Source organism: Ambystoma mexicanum, chromosome 5q, assembly GCF_040938575.1.
Source record: "Ambystoma mexicanum isolate Mex_15411 chromosome 5q, UKY_AmexF1_1, whole genome shotgun sequence".
In the NCBI taxonomy this organism is placed as follows: Eukaryota; Metazoa; Chordata; class Amphibia; order Caudata; family Ambystomatidae; genus Ambystoma; species Ambystoma mexicanum.
This window is the reverse complement of record NC_090933.1, coordinates 950227568-950252157: the sequence shown is the minus strand read 5'-3', so window position 1 is coordinate 950252157 and position 24590 is coordinate 950227568. Positions and strand designations below refer to the sequence as shown.

The 24590-nt window shown below is 42.1% G+C and overlaps 2 protein-coding genes across 2 annotated transcripts in view; one reads left to right on the top strand and one right to left on the bottom strand.

Annotated features, from left to right (window-relative positions):
* Positions 1–17225, bottom strand: part of DCAF13 (DDB1 and CUL4 associated factor 13) — a 675264-nt gene extending 658039 nt beyond the window's left edge. The window contains exon 1 of the mRNA XM_069621473.1: positions 17079–17225. Coding sequence (XP_069477574.1) covers positions 17079–17148 — 70 coding nt within the window. The 5' untranslated portion in view covers positions 17149–17225. The remainder of the gene's footprint in view (positions 1–17078) is intronic.
* An 875-nt stretch (positions 17226–18100) lies between these two features.
* Positions 18101–24590, top strand: part of SLC25A32 (solute carrier family 25 member 32) — a 259881-nt gene continuing 253391 nt past the window's right edge. Inside the window, exon 1 of the mRNA XM_069621468.1 lies at positions 18101–18634. Within this exon, the coding sequence (XP_069477569.1) occupies positions 18484–18634 (151 nt within the window). The 5' untranslated portion in view covers positions 18101–18483. The remainder of the gene's footprint in view (positions 18635–24590) is intronic.

The window sequence follows — 24590 nt, the reverse complement described above, 5'->3', positions numbered from 1 at the left end:
GAAGATTTGCGTGCGCGTTGCAGGGGGTTTTGCCAGCCCTGAGTGGGGCTAAGAATGGAATTAAATTTTGTAAATAAACCTTGGAGGCCGCCGTGTCGGTCTCGCGCTGTTGCACTTCATTGGCGCCTCCATAAGAACGGACTGGCCGCTACGGAGGCGCGTGCGTGTGCACGCGACACGTAGATGTAACGTGACATACCCATGAAAACCAATGATGCGTTGATGCACGTCATTGGTGTTTCCATGACAACGGGCCGGCCATTAAGGAGGCGGGCGCGTGACACGTGGACGTCACGTGATAATAATTTGACACGAATTGGCCTATACGGAATCAGAGGCATGAACACGTGACACGCGAATGCGTGTCACGTGACACACGAAGGAAAGGCCGTCGCCCCCTTGTCTCCTATTTAACACACGGAGATTTGAGCCATAGGGGATAGACGCGCCGATGCAGAGCGCGGTGCTTTTGACCGAAAAGGCGCCCGTGTTATGCAATTTTCATGTAAGTACATGTGCAAACTCTTGCCTGCAGGGATGTTTCAATCTTGCCCTTGGGACAATTCTGTAGCTGTATTTATCCCCTTACCCTTGACTGCAGATCTTACTAATAAAAAGCAAACTTGCCGTTGTTGGCCGGGACCATATGATTCTCTGCTCCCCCTTATACCTTTGCCCTAAAATAATTGCCCATGTGATATAAATTGTGGTTGCCCCATATTGAGAGCTTCTGACATCCAGTCTGTTTGAATATCATTATAAATTTTGCAATTATTCACAGATGTATTACACGTGGACTGGACAGTAAAAGTTGGGCACTAATCTGTGGCATACCAGTCTTTAGAACAAAAGGGAGTGAATACCAAGGGGGAGTTGAGAATCCTCTGTTGTTAATACGATCACAGGAGTTGTTTAAGAGCATTCCCTACCATCGTTAGAATTATCACCTATGTTGTGGTTATTTTTCTAAAATAACATTGTGGCTAATAAATGTAGGTGGCACTCCTTGACACCAAGAGATGAGACCTTGATATTGAGATTGGGAATTGAGGTGGTGTTATGCGATTGCCAACCACAACAAACACAGCACCATGGCTAACTAGTGTTGTGCCATCCTAAATCCAATAAGTGGAATTTAGCAGCTTCCCAGTAACTGTGGTTCATTTTGTTGATCCCACAGGTTCCTTCCCAGACTGTTAACAGTTCCATGACACCTACTGCAGGGTGGTAATGTACCATGCCATCTACTGTTTTTAACCATTTTCCTCATTAAACTGGTTGTTGTACAATAAAATGCACCAACTCGTGAGGAGCTTAGACTGTCCTGAAGAATGTGGAGTTACTAAACCTAAGCCACTGAAACCAGTCGACGGTGTTTGTATCATCTAAAAGGGCTCCAATTTGCCCCCATTTTAGTCTTGAGCAAACTTTTTTACATTGTCCCACTTTCCATGAGCAAAAAGTTGATTCCACATGGGAAGTGGTGATTGTATTGTCTTTGTGTGTGTTTGTGGGATTGGGAACTTATCCCATTTCCCGAAGTTGTGTCATTTTTACAATTGAGTACCCCAGGAGCGGTGTGACAATCAATGGGCTATTAAAAATTGTCAATCCCATTAGATGCCACACGGTTTAGTTTGAAAAGAAAAATTTACTCTCTTCACTTTCCTGGGCTGACTCTCCTTTCCTATCCCTGGTTTTATTGCTAGTCTCTTCCGATTTAAGCCAATCAAGAAGAGAGTGGGCTGAGACTCTCAAGGTTGAATGTATTACATACTATAGAAGTGGCAATTTTACTCTTATTCTGTCACTAATAGACAGGCGTTGTAACACCGCAACCCAGCTAAGAGCGCACTTTAGGTAGGGATAGTACCCTTGTTTCGCTCTATCCTCCTGTCTTCAGCCACAACCTTGTTCTATTCTTCTTTGAATAGATTTGAGTCCACCCCACAGTAAAATAAGTAAAATAAATAAAACCTTGTTTTAGGGTTTGGTTTTACGATCTGGACCTATCTTTGGGTTTTCAGGTTGTTGCTAGTAGCCTTTATACAGTTGTGTGTTGCCTAATGTTTTGTGTTAATAATATCTATCTAAGGGCAATACCCTGTCAACTTATAGAAATTGCCCCATTGTTTGTTAATAAGGCTCCGGCGGTGTGCCAATACCTCCACAAAGGGAAAAGCTGTAACTCAGCCCAGCTAGAACTCCAGGACGTTTGGAGGTGATGTCCCCGGCCTTAGACATCAATTTACCATGTCCATTTAGGTGTACCATCCCCCAAGCACAGCGGCAGCCCCAGGGAGCCCCAACAGGGTCCCCTTCCCTCCTCCGAGGGAAATTCTGTAACGCAGCCCAGCCAGCACTCCAGGATGGTCGAGGCTGATGTCCCTGGCCTTGGGTGGCTGTCTCCCATGTGGTTTGACCATCCCCAAAAATAAATATTTTTGGTTGGGCTTCCCCCCCCCCAAACCCTTGTCACCCCACCTATTTTATTTACTGTTCCCAGCCCTTATATGTCTTTTCCCACTTTATATAATCTACTTGACTATGCAAGTGGGCGAAAAGACTTTGTGAGCTATAAATGAGTGTCTGTAAAATATAAAAAGGTTAGCTGCATGAATGTATATAAATAGATAGATATGATTTTTTTAAAATGCTCTGAAAACTGTTTGGCCAGCTGCCTCCTGCAGGTGGAAATATTTAACAATCATAAAGCAAAGCATACACTGGAAGCCAACTAGTGTTTGGAATTGCAGTAGATGTACAGACTAGATGGAACTATCGATCACTACTTTCTGTAAGCATCTAGTTCACTTTGTGTATTCATTATACTATACAAAAGGTAAGAAAGACTAAGCAGAGTGAATTGTGTAGCAGTTACAGAACTGGGCAAACTAGGTGGAATATTGTAGTTTGTGGTCATCTCACTTTCAGGGTACCTAGTCTGAAGCAACAGAGCGATAAGACAAAATGTCAGGGAATATAGGTTTGCTCATGGCTTCAGCACCAGTTGCAAGATGTATGCAACCTGCATGTTACATAACTCGGTTTGCCATCAAAATAATTTGTTCTTGTACATTTTCAAAAATGTTCACTTGTCAATATGATGCATTTTTCCCAACAAAATGAAATACAGTGGACACTATGGTGTTTAGATATACTAAACGTTAATGTAACTAATGGAGATGATGCAGTGTGTTACAGTATCAATACTGTAATAACACATTTTAGGAATAGAATTGCATAACTTTTTCAGCCGTCGTAATTGTGAGGGTGCCATTTTGGGCCATTACCATCCCGATAACTTCTGGTTTGCAATTATTTGAAAAAGAAAAAAGGAAATTCTTGCCCAGCACTCCCACACATACCTTTGGCAATAAAGAGTGGAGGAGATGATTACTGCGGCACCCTCTCTATTAGCACCTGAAGTGAACAGAGAAAAGAGCGTAAAGAAAGCACCATGGTCAAGAGAGGAATGCAGTGCGAGCTGTGCGTTCATTGAAGAGGGTAACTTAAATAGCTAACTTTGCTACACGAGTCTCCATTTAATTAGCAAACCTACAAATCGGCATAGCAAATGGCTATGCAACACTGCTTATTTTATGCCTTGCAGTCACCCATACTCCACAACCAACCGCTTCTATTCAAAGAAGTCACAAAGAACAAATTACTGTATACTACTGTGCTGCAGAAGGTTTGAGAACTGCACCCCTTTTCGGAGTTTGTATATATGCGGAAACCCGGAGGTGGTCAGGTAAGACTTCAGCCGGAGGAGGACGATTACATCCGGCATTCCTGTGAGCTGTAGTGCTCTCTGCCTGGCTGTTCCCGGGGTCTTCCAGCTGCTTCTGGGCGAGATGAGGAATCCAGTTACGCTCACAGTGATGCATTTTCTTTTGTGATTTATGTCTATATTATTTCTGTGAGTTATTTCTATATTATTACTGGTTGCTTCTAAACTTTGAATAAATAGCCGTATAAGTGCTGATTATCTTCTAAGAGTGTGTGGTTGCGAGTTATTGCGTCTTTCTGCATTCAAAGTATTGGCTCTATATAATTGCATTGGTGATTTATGTTTTTCCGTCCACTCTGGGGAGAGCAATAGATTTTTGGCGTCACGAACAGGATACTTGTGATGAGTTGTTTGAGTATTCAAGAATCTGTTTGAACGTAGATAGGATTTGGTTATCTTGCAAGTGAAAGTAAGTGGGTAGTGAAGTTTTTGAGTCGTGAAGTAATTGCCTTTGAATTGAATGTTAGCATTAATTCAGAGTCACTGCTAACTACAGAACACACTTGCTAGCTACTTATCTGACCCGGTATTTTTTTCAGTTTTTTACACAGAAAACCAAATCTTTTTTCTAACTGTGCCTGACACTCCACGCCATTCATTTAGGATATAGGATTTAACACTTTCAGACCTCCAGATCTTCTGACCTGGGCGCTAAGCTATCATTTCTTGTAATTTTCGAATCATCATTAATCTAAGTAAATTTTGACCTTGCGTCTGTACCTCTTGTATGGTGTCATGGATTCATTTTGACTAAAATCTCTATGCAGAATCTCATGATTAGCATTTAGGTTTATAAAGTCACTCTTTATATGATGTCAATAAAAATCCTATTGCAGGTACTTTGATCATGCGGGTCATTGCCATACCTCTTATTTTGTATTATAGGCGCTCCGCATTCAGGATAGGAGCCTCGATATAAATTGGTGTTTTAAGATTTGGAACACATCCTCCTCAACCATTGCCGGGGACGAGACAGTTCTCACCTACTTCACACTTAAGGTATTTTTAGCAGGCAATATGGTTGTAATTTGGTTTGGAAGCACACTTTGAATTGTAATTTTCCTCTCTTTGAACGTGTATTGAGCATGTTGATGCACCCTGGCCACTTTGGCGGCTCCTCTAATCAGGGTACACTGGACTAGCAGCCTTTAAGTTCCTTTAGACTTGGCAGTACAATTCTTGATTGACCTTTGCTTATTCTTCTATTTATGTTCGTGACTTCAACGTGATTATAGTTGAAAGGACTGAAACACTCTATTCATGTGTTTTTTTTACAGTTTAAACCTGCTTGGCTCAAGAAGAAGGGATATTGTTCCCGAAACGCGTCAGCCATTACTCAATTGTATGCATGGACTACCATTACTCATCACTTTGTTGACAGTTATCTTAGATTCTGAACCGAAAAAGAGCTAAGTGTGAACTGATTGTTAATTGCAAATTAAAAACCTGTTTGGTTTCTTTTTACAAAAACTTACAAGTGATTTTTCTCATTATTTATGTAACTCTAAATACAAGGGAATGATTAAGTTGAATTTATTTGACATTAATGAACCATCAATGATGGATTTTGAAAAGAGTGCAGGGGACGGGAGGGCTCCTACCTTTGGATCCTCTTTCTTTCCTCACTTACAAGTTATAGTGATTCTGTGCCAGGATCACTTTTCCTCCCCCGCACCTGGAAAGAATATCTACATTGTTACATATTTAGAAAGTTTACTTTATAATTGAAACACTTGGTGTGCACCTACTTATCCCCTTTTTCTGGGTTTTGGAGACAGCACATTCCCCATTTAGGGCAGATATCGGCCCCCCTTTACAAAGTGACAAGAAAGAAATAGGAGTTTCAGGGGGGGGGGGGGAGAAGAGGAGCAGCAGAAAGCATTTCAGCTGGCGAAAGACACCGTGCAGCAGGTGCTTGATTTATGGCCATTGAAGGAAGGCAAAGTGGAATTAAATGAGTCTGTACAAGACAATTATGCTAACTGGAGTGTGTGGCAGAAACAAGACAGGAAACGTGTGCCATTGGGGTTTTGGAGTCGTAAATTGCCCGATGCTGGTAACTCCTACACTCCGTTTGAGAAGCAATTGTTGGCGTGTTATTGGGCCCTTGTTGATACCGAGCAAATGATGGTGGGCCATGATGTATTAATGAGACCAGAAATACCAATCATGCAATGGGTACTGAGCTCTCCTAAAACGCATAGAATAGGACATGCTCAAGAAGCCAGCATAATTTGATGGAAATGGTATATTCAAGACAGAGCCAAATCAGGGAAGGGTGGAGTTGCAAAATTACATGAGCAAGTAGCCAACATACCGCCCTCAGATTACATACCACTGGAAGTGCCTGAATAACGTGAGTCTCCCATGTAATGGGGAGTACCTTACAGCGATTTGACAGTGGAGCAAACAGAGCATGCTTGGTTCACGGATGGCTCAGCTCGATATATGGGATCTAAGCGGTACTGGAAAACAGCGTTGTACAATACCAAGACAAAAAAAAGATGTTGACAACGTCAGGGAAAGGGAAGAGCAGTCAGTTTGCAGAGCTTTACGCAGTTTACCAAGCATTGAAACAAGAGACCCTTGGTCAATGTTATGTGTACACAGATTCATGGTCAGTGGCGAATGTATTGGCAGTGTGGTTGCCAACTTGGCAAAAGAATGGGTGGAAGATTCATTCAAAAGAGTTGTGGGGAAAAGAACTGTGACAAGATATTGCAGAAATGTTATCACAAAGTGAAGTCACTGTATATCATGTGGACGCGCATTGTGCCACAGACTCATTAGAACGTTGGTTTAATTCTGTTGCAGACGAACACCAAGATTTCATCTGTGGATGCAGAGGCTCAGGAAGACGATTTGGAGGGTTTGGCCAAATGGGCTCATCAGAAATGTGGGCACCTTGGAGAAAAGGCTACTATCAGGTGGGCACAACTGCATAGACCTATCCCTCAGATTACTCGAGGTACATTGCGAAGAGGAAAATTACCAGGTCAAATTTGGCAGATTGATTATATCGGTCGCATGCCAATCAGTAGAGGTTGTCAGTATGCATGCACTATTGTGGATACATACTCAGGATATTTGATGGTTTCGCCGTGCAAAACAATTGAACACCATCAGGTTGTTAGCTCAGATCATACTACATTATGGAGTGCCTTTGCAGATTCAAAGTGAGAATGGGTCACATTTCAAAGGCAAATTAATCCAGGAGTACTGTCAGGAAAAGAGCATTGAGTTGTTGTACCACGTGCCGTATTACCCAGATGCTTCAGGATTAATTGAACGAATGAATGGGTTATTGAAAGAGCAGTTGCGCAAATCTGGAGACAGCAATCTGGCAGCCTGGCGTTATCGTGTGTTTGGTGCGGTGCAAGTATTAAACAATAGACCTGTGAATGAGCATGAAACTCCTTTGATGCGACTAAGGACTCCTACTTTACAGGTTCAACCCAATTCAGTCAGAGAAACACTATTGTACTGGGAAATTACTCCGGGTTCTTTAGCTCCCCATCGAGCAACTCCAGAGTCAGCAGGGGTAGACTTGCATTCCCATGAAGAAATCAGATTAGACCCGAGAGGGATGGTTGTAATTGAAACAGGGATTGGAGTACAAATTCCCCCAGAGCATATGGGATGGATTGCCCCTAGATCTGGCCTAGCATTGAAGGGAGTTCAAGTGTTGGGAGGGGTAATTGATGCTGATTACCAAGGCGAGATTAAAGTCATCCTAATGAATAGTGGGGACCAATTGTTATCAAATCACAAGGGTGATCGAGTGGCCCAATTGATCATTATTCCGGTTAAGTTATCCATCAGTGTTAACTACTCTTCAGACAGTATGGTACCGGGTGCAAAGGTGTGGGTGGAAAGGCCAAGTGGCCCACCAGTGCCCGCAGATGTCATTGCATCAGGCAAAGATCAAGTAGTTTTAGTCATGGAGCCTGGTAGAAAGAAATGGCAATATGTGCCTGCAGACAAATGTTACCTGAGAGAGTGATGTACAACACTGATATCTCATTTCTGGGTTTGCCTTGTAGATCCTGTGTCTGGCTGGTGTAATTGTGGTACTAAATGGACTTCTTTTGGAGAGTTAAACAGCCTGCTGCTACCAACGAAAAATGTCACATCTGTGCCAGTGATCAAGGGGATACGGAGAGTGTTGTCCCAAAGCAGCCTCATGCCGATGCAGAAAAGCCAGCCAGGCCGAAGACATGGATTCGTGAAATGCGGCAAACACGTCAGGAGCAAGTGAAAACAACCTTGATGCCAGTCATGCGAGAAGCATTTTCAGGATGGTAAAAACATTCTCCTATAATCACCCAGACCGAGAATATGTGGATATATCTGGCACAGCAGGTGCTCAACATAACGCACTTCTGTCTTACGGATGTGCCCAATGCTAAAGCTTTACTGACTATGTGCTTAGTAGCAGTGCCGACACCTGTTCCGGTTTTAAAGCATATCTTCGGCATCACACACAATGATTCTTTGGTTCAAGATTCGGATATTAGGCAATCTTTTTCCGTCTACGAGTACTGTAGGTTTTGCCAAGAAACCGATCGCAAATGGAGAAATTTGACACGTGTTATTATGACTTATAATATAACCCAAGGTGATGTATGTTATTTCATGACATGCAATGCACAAGAAATTGGCAAATGCCAACAGATCGATTTAACCAAACAGCACAATCATACAAGGTTTGAGCAGCGACTGTGTTCGCGAGTGCCACGCACATGCACCAGTGTAAATAATACTATGTCTCGTAATCATACAGTGATAGCTGCCAGTCATTTGAATCATGTGAAACTTCTAACAGGATGGCTCTTTTCATGTGGCAACATCACATACACGTATATTCCAGCTAACATTTCCTATTCCAGCTAACATTTCCGGAGGTCCATGTGCTTTAACTCGATTAGGACTAATGATGTTTCCCTTACACCCAGCGATAACTCGAGGTAAACGGTCAACTTTCAAATCTGTGGGTCTATCTCCTGATTGTGATCACATGTACACTTGTTATCAGAAGCTGAAGTTCTAGCATTAACCCTTTCATTAGTGGGAGTTTGGGTTTTAGCTGGTGGGGGTTACAAATCTTTGATGAAATTAGCATGCTTAGTAGTCAAAAGCCTTAATCATACTTCTCAGGCATTAGAAGAATTACTCCTTGATAGTCAAGTTATTAGAAAAGCAACTTTGCAGAACAGAGCTGCTGTTGATTACCTATTGCTAAAGCATAATTTAGGGTGCAACACATTTGAAGGTATGTGTTTTAATCTAATTGACCATTCACGATCCATTGAAAGTCATATTCGAGGTATCTCATTTCTCAAGTGTCACAAGATCGTACTGGGAATTGGTGGGATTGGTTATTCTCATGGATACCTGATATTGGGGGTACACTACGTTACGCTTTTGCTTGCATTTTCATTATATTAGCCATCATAATAGCTTGTTGTATTCAATGTATTCCCAATTTAGTTTTAATGTTTCGTAGGTTTCAGAGACCGGCTCCTTTGCCACCGGGCTATGGAAGGTAAATATCCAAGGGTGGAATTGTTACGCTTAAACTAAAATGGCGCTGGTGCGCAGTGCATTCTGGGAGCGCTCGGAGCCATAATGGATATTTACTTCATGCCGCAGTGAAAAGCTGCACACATTTTGCTGAGTGTTAGATTCACGGTGCTGAGGAAAACATGCTTTCTAAACCCGATATTCGGTCAAGGACATTTCTGCTGGGAAAGCTAACTTTGTTATGATTTGTTACTGTTCTCCGTGGAGTGTATTTTTAGAGGAGGGAGGCACTCTGCTCCTTGAGGGTGGCTGTCGATTGACCCAGCTGGCAACCAACGGCTGCTCATCAATGCGCAAGTGCCATTTCCAGAAGGTTCGAAAACTGCCAGCCCTTTTCGGAGTGTGTATATATGCGGAAACCCAGAGGTGGTCAGGTGAGACTTCAGCCGGAGGAGGACGCTTACGTCCGGCATTCCTGTGAGCTGTAGTGCTCTCAGCCTGGCTGTTCCCGGGGTCTTCCCGCCGCTTCTGGGCGAGATGAGGAATCCAGTTACGCTCACAGTGATGTATTTTCTTTGAATTCTTTGCTTCTGTGATTTAGGTCTATATTATTTCTGTGAGTTATTTCTATATTATTACTGGTTCCTTCTAAACTTTGAATAAATAGCCGTATAAGTGCTGATTATCTTCTAAGAGTGTGTGGTTGCGAGTTATTGCATCTTTCTGCATTCAAAGTATTGGCTCTATAATTGCATTGGTGATTTGTTTTTCCGTGCACTCTGGGGAGAGCAATACACTCACACAGATATGACCTGCCAATTTGACACTGACACTTATCCCACCCACAATTCTGGGCAAAGACAAGACAGTAAGGTATTCAAAAATCAAAATTTAAAAAGAATAGTTATTTTCAGATCTGGTTTCCAACGTTACCCTGAAGCCCACTGTAGTATGGTGTATATATGAAATTATACACCACAAAAAACGTTGCCTTTCAATATGAATCTCATTTTCATAAGTCCACAAAGGAATCCACTTTCAATCATAACCTCCATACAAACATGATTTATTCTAGTAAACACTATATATACTGACATTTCTGCTTAGCATTGATCTCTTTTTGAACATCACTGAGGTCTCCAAAATATTCTATACAATGCAAATATGGTCAAACATTTTATTTTTCTCCAGCGTCCCGAAAAGTATGGCACCATAGAAAATTACAATAAACAAAATATAGATCTGCACCAACTCCTGTGCTGGTGTGAGATAGCGAATATATTCATCGTTGTAGCTGGACAGAAGAAAAAGTTGGAAGGACATTTTAAGGGTTCTTAAAACTTTTAGTGCTCATCGCTAAAGGGATTACCCAGCATACCTAAATAACTAAAAAGGCGCTCGTCTGTCGTCAGGAAGTCCAAAATAAATGGCCTCATTCGAAACCGAACTCCACCTGACGCTACCACTAATAGGAATAAAGAAAGTCTCTTGTCTTGGTTGTTTCTCGTCTGCTTGCATTCCCTTGATAGAAATGGCTTGATTTCAAACATATGTTTCTTAAAACAATCTTCTTTGATATACTCTTGATATCTCATTTATTATTCTTTTTTTTATTGTTTATGGTTAAATAACATTTACAAAGCTCTACTAAACAATTTTAAGAACAAGGTAATACAAATTCACAGAATGAAAAAAAATTGACATAAACAAATACGTCACTTTAACCCCTTAACTGCCAAGGGTTTTCGCCTAGTGCCCAGAACTTTTTTGGTGATTACGGTATGACGTCACTCAATCCCTTGTAACTTTTTGTTACATGAGATATCTTGGCCAAATTTGGCCCCTTTTCTTCCCACATGTAGCCGGTCATAACGCCACCAAGGAATCCTAGTTTGCTGTAGGGGGGCGAGAGAAAGTAACCAAAAAGTGAGAACATTTTTTTTTTGTTGAGAAAATGCCAATAGAATGATGTACAAAGAAGCCCGTGGTTTTTTCCTTGTAAGAGCCAGGAACAAGTGGTTTGCTATGCTGAATTCGCCATTTTCCAGGCTTTCAAGAACAGGTTGGGTGGAAACCAAAAAAACATATTTTGATATGGTTACCAGTCGTTCTGTGAGAGGTAGGCGATTTTGGCCTTTTTTTCCAATAGGACTTGCGCGGACGGAATGGAAGAGGAAGTGTATGGGAGGATGGGTCTGTAGGACCCCCTCCCCCACATTCCCCACCTCCGTGAGGCTCATGGCTCGTCAGCGGCCCCCCCATGCACCTGGGCCCGGTAGGCAGGATGGCCGCTGATCGACACATAAGGCCACACAAACCATACTATAACATATCATACACACCATTTTGAAACCGCGAAGACTCCATTTTAGATGTACTGACCAAAGTCCAAGCGAAGAAGCCTGCATGCGAAAGCTGTAGCCTGGCCCCCGCTAACCGTGTACAGAGAGCCATGCACTCCCTCCCCCCCATGGCAGATCCGCTGAAGGCCCGTTCTCACGAGCAACCGGACACAAACAAGTATCAGAACAAACACTGTATCGTTTAACTTCCGCAGTACATCACTGCCCTAGAAGTGACTGGACTTGTAGCCGGAGTCTGGAAAACAACAAGAACCATCCCAATCAAACAAGCCCCGACCCTGCATCTAACCCCCAACATTTAAAATATATGGTGTCCATGACCCCTCCTCCATGAACTCTCGAACAGATCCCCCAGATTGAGTGCTAACTACATACACCAAACCCCAATGGCTCACCCGGCTGTTTGTAACTACTAAAATGGGTGGTGGGAAGAGATGCAACTTATGTTATTAAAGCAAGGAATACCCCCGGCCGCCGCAAGAAACGATGTGCCCCAAAAGGTTTAATGAAAGCTCTCCACAGATCCCACCTTGTGCTAACTAATGATTGCTGCTAATGTACAAAGGAAAAAGTGAGAAGCAATACATAGAATGCTTGTGTATAATGTAGTGAAACATGTTTAAAAGTGTATGACGATCCTCAAAGGTGTTGAGCTAGTGTTTGCTATAAACGAAACTGAAAAACATATTGCATCTATGCTCCTGAGTACACGACCCAACCTGACACTACCTCATGTTATTCATCTGCCTGTCCTATGAATTACAAGTATGTGTTCAAGTAACGTAATGTATCATAAGTGCTATAGCCAACCCCCATTGCTATGAATGCCGAAATGTATGAAGTTATAAATAGAAATATGTAATCATTCTAACCCTACTAACTTTAGCATATGTCCCCTCTTATGGTATATTGTGCAGTTCAGTGAAAAGAGAATCACTTGGAGCTACAAGGCCATCTCCCCCGCCTCCCGCCAAGGCCTGCCAGGGCTTGCTGGTGTCCAAACAGCACAGCCTCACCTCCCCACATTTCTGCTGGACCTGCTTCAAGTATTTACCTCCCCCATGTCAGAGGCCGCCATGGCCAGGCCAAACTAATTATGTGCTACCTGGTCCTAAATCCCACCGCCTTTGAGGGGCCAGAGATGTGCCCCCATACTGATCCAAGAGTACTCCAGTTCACCCCAAGTTAATGGGCCGTAGAGACAGCTGTTCACCCCTGTACTAACATATCGTAAAACAATCCCTCAGCACATCTAATAGAATAGAATTACAGGGCAGCTTATCCCGTGCCCTCTGACAAGACACCTGGACTTAAGACACCTGGTCATTAGGTCACAAGTAATTGTACACTGATGTATTGATGAAGCTTCATATTGCATGCCGTCTCTCCTGTCTCTCATGTGATCTTAGATTAATATATTGTAGGATTTGAAGGACAACTGGAGTCGTATAAAGTGATGAGTGTTTGTGTGTGTGGCCACAAGGGCAAAGTGTTAGTGCAGCCACCAATCATCGACACAGACCGCGTCCGGCCTGGCAGTTCCACCCCGACGAGCCCAGCTGACCTGTCCACCCCACGTTGGCACCACACAGATGTCCACCAATCCTGGAGCAGCTCATCGATACACCACCTATAGCTTAGTCAACGCCACCCTATCCCCGAGACTTTGTGCCCCCTATAGCTTACAGGATTTATGACGTAGTTTTGTAATAAATATGACTGTCTTTGCAATTGTCAGACAGAGCGCTCTCGGAGCTTGCAGAGTCCTTTGCATGCCCTATGCCAATTTATATAAAACCCTTTTACTTCATCCGCACTTGGTCCTGGTCTCATTCCCTCCTGGGGTGTGTCCTTTATTGCCTCTCACTAAGGGTGGTTATTGCCCGAGTAGGGACGCTTACTTTCAGAAGGTAGGAAAGCTGAATGGGAAGACAGAAAGGCATATACATTTATGAAACGTAGACAAAATTCTGAGTTAAGGAAGGGGTGATTTGCGCAGGTCAAGCAACAACTATGTATGGAAAAAGTCCATAGTTTGGGGAATAGTGGACATGGTTGGCCCGGTAAGGCAATGGCGTCTGTGAATTTTGAGAAAAGCAATGCCCCAATACAATCCCCCAACTATAGTAGTTGGGAAAACACACATTTTTTGTAATGTTTTACAAAACAAGCAATACCACAAGCCAAAAACTGAGCCATGTTACACAGGCTTTTTATGCTTACAGCCTGAACAGACGTACTTAGCATGTGTAAGTAAGGAAAAGAAAAGAAATGTGGTGAGGAATTGCACACATACATTTTTTGAAAGAGCACAGGCAGACCTTTTGAAGGGTAGGTGACTTGTGCAGGTAACAAAAGTGTATAGTGCCTAAAGCAGCGACTAAATATAGTTCACATTTGTGAAACGAAAGGGGTGTGTGCCAAAGTGAAGCAGCACATGTTCGAAATCGGTATGAACATTTTTTTTGGCACATTTATGATGTGACATAGAACCTTCATGTCTTAGGTACAAATAACTTCTGGTGACATTAACAATATTAGTACAAAATTGCTGATCAAATGAGCCTGTTTGCTAATCAAAAATAATTTAATTGGCAAACTATGCCAATCAATTTTTGATAACTAATTTATGGCTTGGGGAGTTTCTCTTCGAAACGGGAGTCCTTGTCCCCAAGGGGGTGTCTCTCCCTGTGAGGTCCCGCATAACGAGTTTACCTCCCTAGCCTCACAGGGAAAGGCTACCCTGTGGGAGAAGTGCCTGAATCTTGCAATTTTTTACAATATACTGTAGAAGCGGTAGATCGGTTAACAAAATCTATAGGCAGTGGGCTATTTAAAAACAAGCATTGGCAATGCCAACAGTTTGGGCTTTTGTATAAACATGGGAAATGCATTTTCAGGCACTGCCGTACTGGTATTAACTGCTCATCAATGTAGCAGTTGCAAAATCGTGCAAGTACCTGGGCATATAATAGCAGTACCTGGCAAATGCTTAAACACAAGCCAAAACTGTAGGCTTTGCCAATGCTCGTTGTCAACAGGACTTCTGTGATGGAAATGCATAGTGCTTCTACATCGAATGGCTGAAGACAGACCAGGGTAGGACATTTTTATTACACTAGTAGCACAGCTCAAATTAAGTCATTAACTCTCTAAATACTGCTTTGAAAAAACACTGGCAGGCACTTGGGCACGTTTGATGGTAAGACTTGATAAAGAGAACTCAAGAAAAACCCAGCGGGGGGGTGTTGTTTTGGGAAGTGATGGGGAAGGAATTGGCTGGAAATGGCTGTAGGGATTATTAGTATGGACCTGGGCAGGTCCATAAACACCTACAAGCTTTGTGTTTGCCACATATGCCATGTCTTGTTATATTGTGTTTTGAAATTAAACCCTTTAAATATCATATAAACATATCAAAACATAAGACATTTACAATTAATGAAATAGTCTTGTGATATGCTCAAGCATAGAGTATCTACAAAACATTAAGTCTGGAGCCTCATGATACACAACATTCTTTACAAATTAGTATAACATACCAAATCATCATCGTCCAATAAAGTTTTGCATGCTAATTTAAAACCATTCCTTCTAAAATCACAACTCAGTTACTGCTTATTTGAGCGTTTAGCAACAACCAGCCATCAGATCCCATTAAAGTGTTACATTCATTTCCAAAACCATTCCCTCATAAAGCAAATGTACTAATTGAATGTTTGAAATCGACCAACATATGATCTCATTCTAATGTATACAACTAATACAACGTAGAGGAACCATTCGCTAACGGGACCTTTTGCTAAAATATAATAATTTAGCAAGTGCAAATCGGCCTCCTTCATAAATTGTATATCCACGAAATACATACCAACAATGATGGGTTTGTCGGTTGATAATACTTTCTAATATTTATAATCATTAAACATCCCACCCCTTAGGACTGAAAACATCTCTCAAGAAAACAGCCATTGATATTATCCTAGATATTTGCATTCCGCTCATCCATAGTGCATTTGAAAAGACCACAGCACCAGAATGGATGCGTTTCTCAATGTACTTTCCTCTCAAGACCAGAAATGCAATAAAATACAAGACCCAATGCTTTAATGTTTCAGGCTCTTGTGTTTTACATAGCCTACAGGTACATAAATCCTGAGGATTATTATTATGGGGTGTGGCTACTTCTAATGTGCGTAGGAGAATGAATCTAAATTTCATGAACCAATTTCTTTTTGAGGGAATGGATTTTTTAATGCAAGCCATATGCGATATTAATATCAGAAAAGATTTCACGTACGCGATGTATAATTTCGGAAGGGCTGACGATTCCCAATTCCCTATACAATCAAGTTCGAAAGCCCTCCTTCTTAGTAATTTAGGCAATTCCAGTGCCTTTTCTCGTTTCTTATTTACTTGGATTGAGATGACCGTCACAACATTGTGTAAAGGCCTTTAATGGCACGTGCCTTTTCGAAGAGAGGCACCTTCCCCAATTCAGCAAGAAAATACTACCCTCTTTATACAATAGCTTCAGGTACAGGTGCAATTGGTTTCTTTTTATCTGAGATGGTCATGAACGTAGGCCCAGTTTAAGTAGGACTGCTGCTATTGGAAATGATGTAGGAAGACAAAATACAGAACGCCAACTCTTCCTCCAAAGAGGTCATCCGGTACCAGTTACTAATTTAAAGTAACTCCAAACCATACATCATGCTCGAACTTATTTTGTTTAATAAAACTCAACTAGAGGCAGAAGAGAGCAGCAACAAGGCTTACGTTTGAAAGTGTTCATTCGGGCTACACATTTAGTCCCCTTTTGGAAACTTGCCCTCGATTTAGCTAATCTGCTTCTTATTGGCAATTAGGAAAGCAAGATATGTATTGCTATTCACCTCGTCAATGTTTGGGCCACTCATATACCAACTTCTTGCATGGCTAAAAATGTATGATCTTAGACGTCAAGGGGTTTACTTTCAAGTTATTTTTGTTGGCAGATCTCCCAAAATATTCCAGACTACATTGCGGTAGTGTGTCCAATTGAAAGAGCGTCCGTGTAGGGAGGACAATTAATAGACGAGGACCCAATCTCTGGGGTTGGGGGGTGCCTCCTTGAACATATGATAGGTTAAACAGACACCAGGGTCTCCCTAGTTGTACTGTAATGCAATAGACTCGGTTTATAATTGGGGCTTTAGCCGCATCTGACAACCACCACTAACGAGCAGACTACTGCCTAAATCTTTAGGGTTGGAAAGTATGTAGTTCCACAAATTTGCATTCTATAATGAGCCATTACTTATAGAAGATCCATCACTTGTCTCAATGTGTTACTGCTACCAGCATTCCTTCGCTGGGGTGCACATGACCACCCCACTCCAATTAAGGAGCACACTTACCCCGATGCAGGTCTTTCTTTGTCTCCCTGACATAATCATCAGGGTTTCGGCACAGCACCTTTACTTTCATACTGCCTCACAGTAGTAAAGAGATGTACTGGATGCAGCGTGGGATTGTCGGGGTCAGAGGTCAACTACTCAGCTGACCCTATTTGAGCTCCAATGTAACTATGCCCAAAGGAGTAAGCAAGCCGCCATCTTGAACAAGAGCGGTCTGGAGGAGCAAGCAATAATCGGCATAGATATGTTATAACTACTTGCGCGTTTTTATTAAGCTGCACTGTATTCGGAATCTCCAGTCATTATCATTTTGCACAGCATATGTCTAGCATAATAGCGGAAATATATTTTAAAATACACATTGTAAATATTTAGTAAACAGTTAATGATAAGCCATTAAACAAAGCCCCGTATGTTTCACAATGGTGGGTTTCTAACAGGAGCCTCTATAGCAGACTTACTTCTACAGTAATTAAACAACACCTAACTGACATTAAAGGGTGGACATCTGCGGAAGAGCAATAACACGACTTTAAGTAGTCTGTCTTCTGTGTTTAGCATGTATAGAAAAATGAATAGTCCCCGTGAAAATGTAATGCCACTCTTTCCATTTGGTGGTCAGTTTCACTCAAAATGGCAGCCATCTTAACGAATGTTAATGAACATTTAGTGAGCTGTGATACCGCCGCACATCAGGGACAAAGCATGTACGCTTTTTATTGTTTCTACAAAACTTCTCTATATTCCGTGACATATATAGTAAAGACAATTTATATGTCTGTGTTTTAATGTCGAAAATTGAACCATAGATACTCTGCAACTGTATATTGTGCGATGTTTGCCTGCATAGATAAAATATCTACTACTCCCTTTCGTATATGCTAGCCCGCTTCTCGCAGCCTGTTCCCTTCCAGATGTTAGCATGGCGGCTCCGCCTGCCACAAATGTAGAAGCAATCCGTGGGGGATGCACTGTGCCGCCAATTCGTTTTCTCTTTCCATGAAGGTCAGCGTACCAAAGGTCACGTCATTTTGCCGGCTGATGCAACGTGCGTACTAGTGCGAGCTGTCAAGCCTGCAGCCACAGAGCTTACTGGCACAGTTTGAAGTTTACCTTGTGCTCTATCTGAAAGTGCATATTGAGCTATATATATGTATGTATATATATATAGCTGGCATCGCTCCTAATTGTTCAATTTGCATTCACCCCATGTCCACTTTTTGGTAGTGTACTCTGTAAGCGTCCATACAACAGGTACTGGTGTCCTGGGGGCATCGGCTCCCCACCCCTACTCTGGTTTTATTGAACCAGCTCATCTTTACATTTCACCGCTCCCACGCCTGCTGGCGGTCTCCTGTGTCCAGTAAACCGCAGTCTGTACCTCAAACAGTTGTACGTTCAAAAGATGTCTGCACTAAAAGCCCCTGTTCCAGCCCCTGAGAGTTCCTCACCATTCAGACATGTTCGTTACGAGAACTTGCTGGCTGGCTTAAGTGGGGGGCTGGTATCCACACTGGTGCTGCACCCCCTGGACCTCGTCAAGATCCGCTTCGCAGGTAATAAGACCACACTCGTAAGTTATCATCTACCTGGTACCATGTTCAAAGAATTATTTTTCCGTTTCATTAAAATAACCTTTACAATCACAAGCTTCTTACAAATCATTGGCATATGTGAAATGTGTCCAGTTGCAGTTAGACTAGTTAGCGATTAAATCTCTCGAAATAGATTATTTGATTACCTGAAATTCCAGAACAGAAAAAGTGTTGTTCTTGTGGCACTGAGTTCTCGAGTCACCGTAGCTGTGTGGAGTGGAGGGCTGCTTTGTCCAGCCCACAGTGTGCAAAGGTACTTTCTGCACAGCTGTCGTTGTGAAGGAGTGTGTACCTTCTTTGATTTCTGTGATCACCAAGTTTATTGATGTTTCCTTTAACTGAGCTACTGTACCTTCTACTTCATTCTTCTGCTAATTTTTTCCTGAGGCCACAGCCTGGGTTTTCTCTTTTTCTGGCTGAACGTACAGCAAGGTATTTTTTTAGTGAATCTGCAGCCGCCCCCAACCCCTGTTAACTTGATCTGGGGTGTCCCGCAGGGGTCTTGTCTTTCCCCCACCTTATGTACTGTATTCACAAAACCTCTTTTTGATATTCTTGACGATCTTGCCGTGCTACATACTAACTATGCCGATGAAACCCAGATTTTGCTACATTTTATGGGGGATTATAAACATGATTTGGACAATATTAACAAGATTTTGAATACCGTCCCAACTTGGGTGGCTTTCAATGGATTAGTCCTGAATGACTCTAAAACTGAGCTGCTTGTTGTTGGCCCCCAACAAAGACTAGCAAAGCTGTATACAGACTTTAGCGAGTTTACCATTGCTGGTTGTTTCATTCCAGTGACAACAAAGCGTTGGGAGTTTATCTTGATGCCTCACTTAAAATGAACGCCTACACAAACAATGTCTCTACCACCTCGTATTATTTTTAACTGACTGTTGTGCCATATTCACCCTCCTGTCCAAGGAGAATTTTGCTTGTCTGGCCTGTGCCATTGTTGGTGCAAATATTGATTACTGTGGCAGCCTTTTGCATGGCACTATGCAAGGCAATATAACTAAGCTGCAGATACTTCAAAATAGTGCGGTCAGAATAGTGAACCTAATTAAATGTAGGGATCCTTTATGGAAGCTCATTGTGCCCTACATTGGTTGCCTCTGAAGCAGTGTTTTGCCTTTAGAGTTCTTACTCTTGCCCATGAGAACATCTGTGGGAAAAATCTATCCTATTTAAAATATAAGCTGACCTTCAAATCCTGTGCTCAGACATTGCGCTCCAGCAACACCAGTTTGTTGAGTAGTCAAACCTGAAGCAGCTGGTGGACTGGTCTTTGACTCAACAGCTACTCATCTTTGGAATAGTTTTCCATTAGACCTGAGAGAAATAGTCTCCTTTCCTCTCTTTAAGAAGGCGCTTGACACTCACTTCTTTAAATAAGTTGTTGCTGGACTTGGTAATACTAGATTAATGGTCTGTCCCTGACTATTTCTGCTTGCCGGTTTGAGTGTCTGGTTCATGAATTTGCATTTGGTTCTGGAGTGTTTCTCCAGTTTTGTTTGTTAGTTTCTTCTTGTCTCTTATTGTTATGTGCGCTTTAATGCCTATGGGCCCTTGGTGCGTTACAAATAATAAAAAGGGCACCTGTCAGGGTGGTTGAGACATGCAAGTACCAAGATGATACCAACAGGGACGTTGTCAAGGCCTTAACATCTTTTCAGTTGAAATGGGTACCAGGGTTCTGTGGGGCTCTGAGTAGCTGTCCTCTGTTGACAGTCTTATGACACAGAATTTGGGATTAAACATGCGTACATTACACAGGCTTCCTTTTGCTAGTGCCCTCATGTTAATGTTAAAGGATATTTTATACCGCACACTATCACCACCGGAGTGGTCCCATGCCGCTCTGGTGGATCTGAAAAAAGAAAAGGGGATCGGTTGGGGTATGTTAGTAGGACAAAGTTTGGAGAAAGAGCAAATGAGCTGTGATGTGCTGTTGGCAACTTCAGTTCGGTTAACACTGTTCGCTGAGCTTTTTGGTGTGATTTCCGGTCGGTATCCGTCGTGTGCTGTTGTGTAAGGCTATGTGTGGTTTGTTTGTTGTTGCATTGTAGTGAAGTGCGTGCGGGTTGCTGTGGTTTTAGAGGTATGGTTGTGTTTAGCGTTTGGGAGTTGTATGCAGAGGGCTGAGGTTTTAGTAGGTTTGGTTATTAGCATTGTTGTCTGAAGAGATGCACACTCCTATTGTGTGTCTTTAAAGGTTTAGATGAATGTCTTCCTTACTCAATATCCCAGAAAACTCTCACATCAGTGTGGCAAGACACAAAGCCCACTGGCTGCCTGTCCTTGTTCAAATCTGCTTCAAAACCCTATCACTGACGCACACAGCCCCCAAATACCTTTCCAATAAATTCACACTGAACAAATCTAACAGACCTACTCGCGCAGCCTATATGCATCTACTCACCATTCCCAAATACAAACTAAAAAAAGCTGGGGGTAATAGTTTCCCTGTGGTAGCCGCTAAACGCTGAAACCCACTACCTACACTACTTAGATCTGAATCCTGAATCCTCCTTCTGGGCTTTCGCAAGAGCCTAAAAACTCTACTTTTCACACAAGAGCAACCGAATTCCATTTAAGCCTTGTATCCTTCACGGTAGACTCTTGCTTACATCAGCTCGTTGTTATTAATCAATCTGTATTGTTATGTATGTATTTACTAACGATTACTGTACGGCCTTAGGCAACTTAGACTGAAAAAGTACCTGCCCAGACTGCATTGCTAATCTATCTATACATCCTGCTTCAATATGTACTACAACACCAAATGTAACTTCAATTGATAAGCAAGGCATAATTAGTTTTCAAAAATTGATTAGCAGAGTTTGCTAATTAAATTATTTGTGATTAGAAAACAGCCTTATTTATTTAGCAATTTTGTACTAATCGTGTTAATGTCATTAGAAGTTTATTTGTACCTAAGACATGAAGGTTCTATGTCATATCACCGAGAACCATTTTTTCTAAAAAAAAGTGCCGACATTTTTATTTCCCCCCCCCAAACCCTTGTCAACCCACCTATTTTTTTTTTGTATTGTTCCCAACCCTTTATATGCCCTTTCTTTCCCACTTTATAAAATCTACTTGGCTATGCAAGTAGGCGAAAAGACTTTGCGAGCTATAGATGAGTGTCTGTAAAATATAAAATGTTAGCTGCATGAATGGACACAAATAAATACATATGATTAAAAAAAGGCCCTGAAAACAGTTTGGCCAGCTGTCTCCTGCAGGTGGTAATATTTAACACAATCAAAAAGCAAAGCGTACGCTGGTGGCCAACTACAGTGTTTGGAATTGCAGTAGATGTACAGACTGGATGGAACTATTGATCACTAATTTGCGTAAGCATCTAGTTTGCTTTGTGTATTCATTATGTAAGAGGTAAGAAAGAGACTAAGCAGAGTGGATTGCGTAGCAGGCAAGAACTGGGCAAACTAGGTTTAATATTGTAGTTTGTGGTCCTCTCACTTTCAGGGTACCTGGTATGAAGCAACAGAACGACAATACAGAATTTCAAGGAAAATGGGTTGGCTTATGGGTTGAGCACCAGTTGCAAGATGTATGTAACCTGCAGGTTACAGAACTAGGTTTGCCAACAAAATAATTTGATTATGTACATTTTCAAAAATGTTCACTTATCAATATGGTGCATCTTTCCCAACAAAATGAAATACAGTGAACACTATGACATTTAGATATACTAAACTTTACTGAAAACGCATGGAGATGATGCAGTGTGTTAATGTTTGAATACTGTAATTATTTATTCTGTAACAACTTACATTTTAGGAATGGAATTGCATGACTCTTTTTATATAAATATAAAGTTGACACATACTGGTCTTTGCCATACCAGAGATAGAATGCTTAATAAAAGTGTCATCCTTATTACTTCTGGTTTGAAATTATTTGAAAAAGAAAGACATTCTTGCGTAGCACTCCCAAACATGCCTTTGGCACTAAAGAGTGGAGGAGATGATTGCTGGTGCACTTAGCACTTGAAGTGAACAGAGGAAAGAGCGTGAAGAAAGCACCATGGTCAAGAGAGGAATGCAGGGTGAGCTGTGCGTTCATTGAAGAGGGCAATCTAAATAGCTAACTTTGCAACACAAGTGTCCATTTGATTAGCAAATCTATAGAATTGCATAGCAAATTGCTATGCAACAATGCTTATTTCATGCCATGATAAGTGACACACCTGTACACATTTGTGTACCTTACATAAGCATAGCGCCTATATGCCTTAGGGCTAGGTGCGCTCTACAAATGGCAAAATAAATAAATACAGTGCTCTTGTTGCAGCATGACACAAGGCTATCCCTCACCTCTGTCCATATGTCGCGCTAGTCAGTCTCTACAATTCTATCTTTGTTGTTACTCAGGCCAGCCCTTCCATCCCAGTCTGTGTGAGATGCATACGGGTCCCTGTGGAACCATCTAGTTTTGACCCATGCCCATTGCCATAGCTCTATCTGGGTGCAACGAGGTTCAGTCGCTACCGCCATGTCCAGATTTGATGTAAGGCAATCACCATAACTATGTCTCATTTGATTTTTGTTGTGTGTGTGTGTGTTGGGTTAGTCGTTTTGGATGTAAGTCCAGCTCCAGAAATTCTGCTTGGGTTTCATATATGTCAGTCTAGTGGATTCCATCTTCTACTTACTAGCTTAGGTGTGGCTTTCGTAGTGTAGCACTAGTGGTCTCGTTTTGGCTAGCGGGTTTGCATATATGGTGGGGTTGGTTTTGAAGATGGCTATCTTGTGTTGAATAGCGTGGATGTAAAGCTGCATTGTATTTGCGGTTTACACATGAGATTATGTTGTCATGTCGGCAGGGGGATGCTGGGTAGTGGGTTAGGTTGTTAGTTGTGCCTGTTGTCTGTGTCAGCCATGTTAGCTATTCTGTCCTGATTGGATTGTCGTTCATGGTCGGTTCAGCCTTGCATTGTCTCTTTACTTCTTGCGAGTGGCTGTTGGTTCTCTGTGTTATCTGTCCCGTCATGGGTTTGTTGTTAATTGGCTCTCTTTTGCATTTTTGTTTTCATTGTTTCAGTTGTTTCCGTCTGGTTCCAAGGTCTTGAAGAGCCAGGTTTTGAGCAGTTTTCTGAATTTTAGGTGGTCTTTTGTGTTTCTTATTTTTTCGGGATGTTGTTCCAGGATTTTGCCGCTAGGTGGGAGAAAAAAGAGCCCACAAGTTTTTTCCTTGCACATGGCTTTGATTGCAGGCAGATTTTGTTGTTGGATCTAGGGATACTCGTCGGCTTGTAGATGGTTATTTTCTTTTGTAGGAATTCTGAATTTTAGAGGCTGTTGGTGTATTCGATTCTTGACATGTGTTAAGATGGATTTCTGAACTTTGACCTGGAGGGGCAGAGGTTCAGAAAGCCAGCCTAATTTCGTGGAACAGGGTAACCTGTGGACAAGCCAGACCAATCAGGGTAGCTCTGGCAGGCGGTCAAGAAGTCTCAGGAGGGATGAGGGTGACCGAAGGACCTCAATGAGCACACAGAGCAAGGACACTTACAAATTACTACAGACAGGTGTTATATCAAAAATATAGACATATTTATTACAAGGCCTCTGTAACAATCACAGTAACACTAAGTACACCAACACAACACTATAAACACAGTTTATATACAAGACCATTGTGGTCTGAAGGGGTTAAAAGCATGCAATATGTCGACAACCTAGATGGGAAGGAAACGGGCAGCGCAGATAGTATTTAGGCCCCTTTGACATCGACAACACACCTAACTAAGAGGCAGTCCAAGCCCTAAGAAGATAGGAGCCTTGTGCTCAATAGTACATGCAATGCAAGCGCACGCGGTTGTTCCAGTGGGCAAAATAGGGTCTCTTCAGGGGTCTCTAGTAGCTCGGGAAGGTGGATG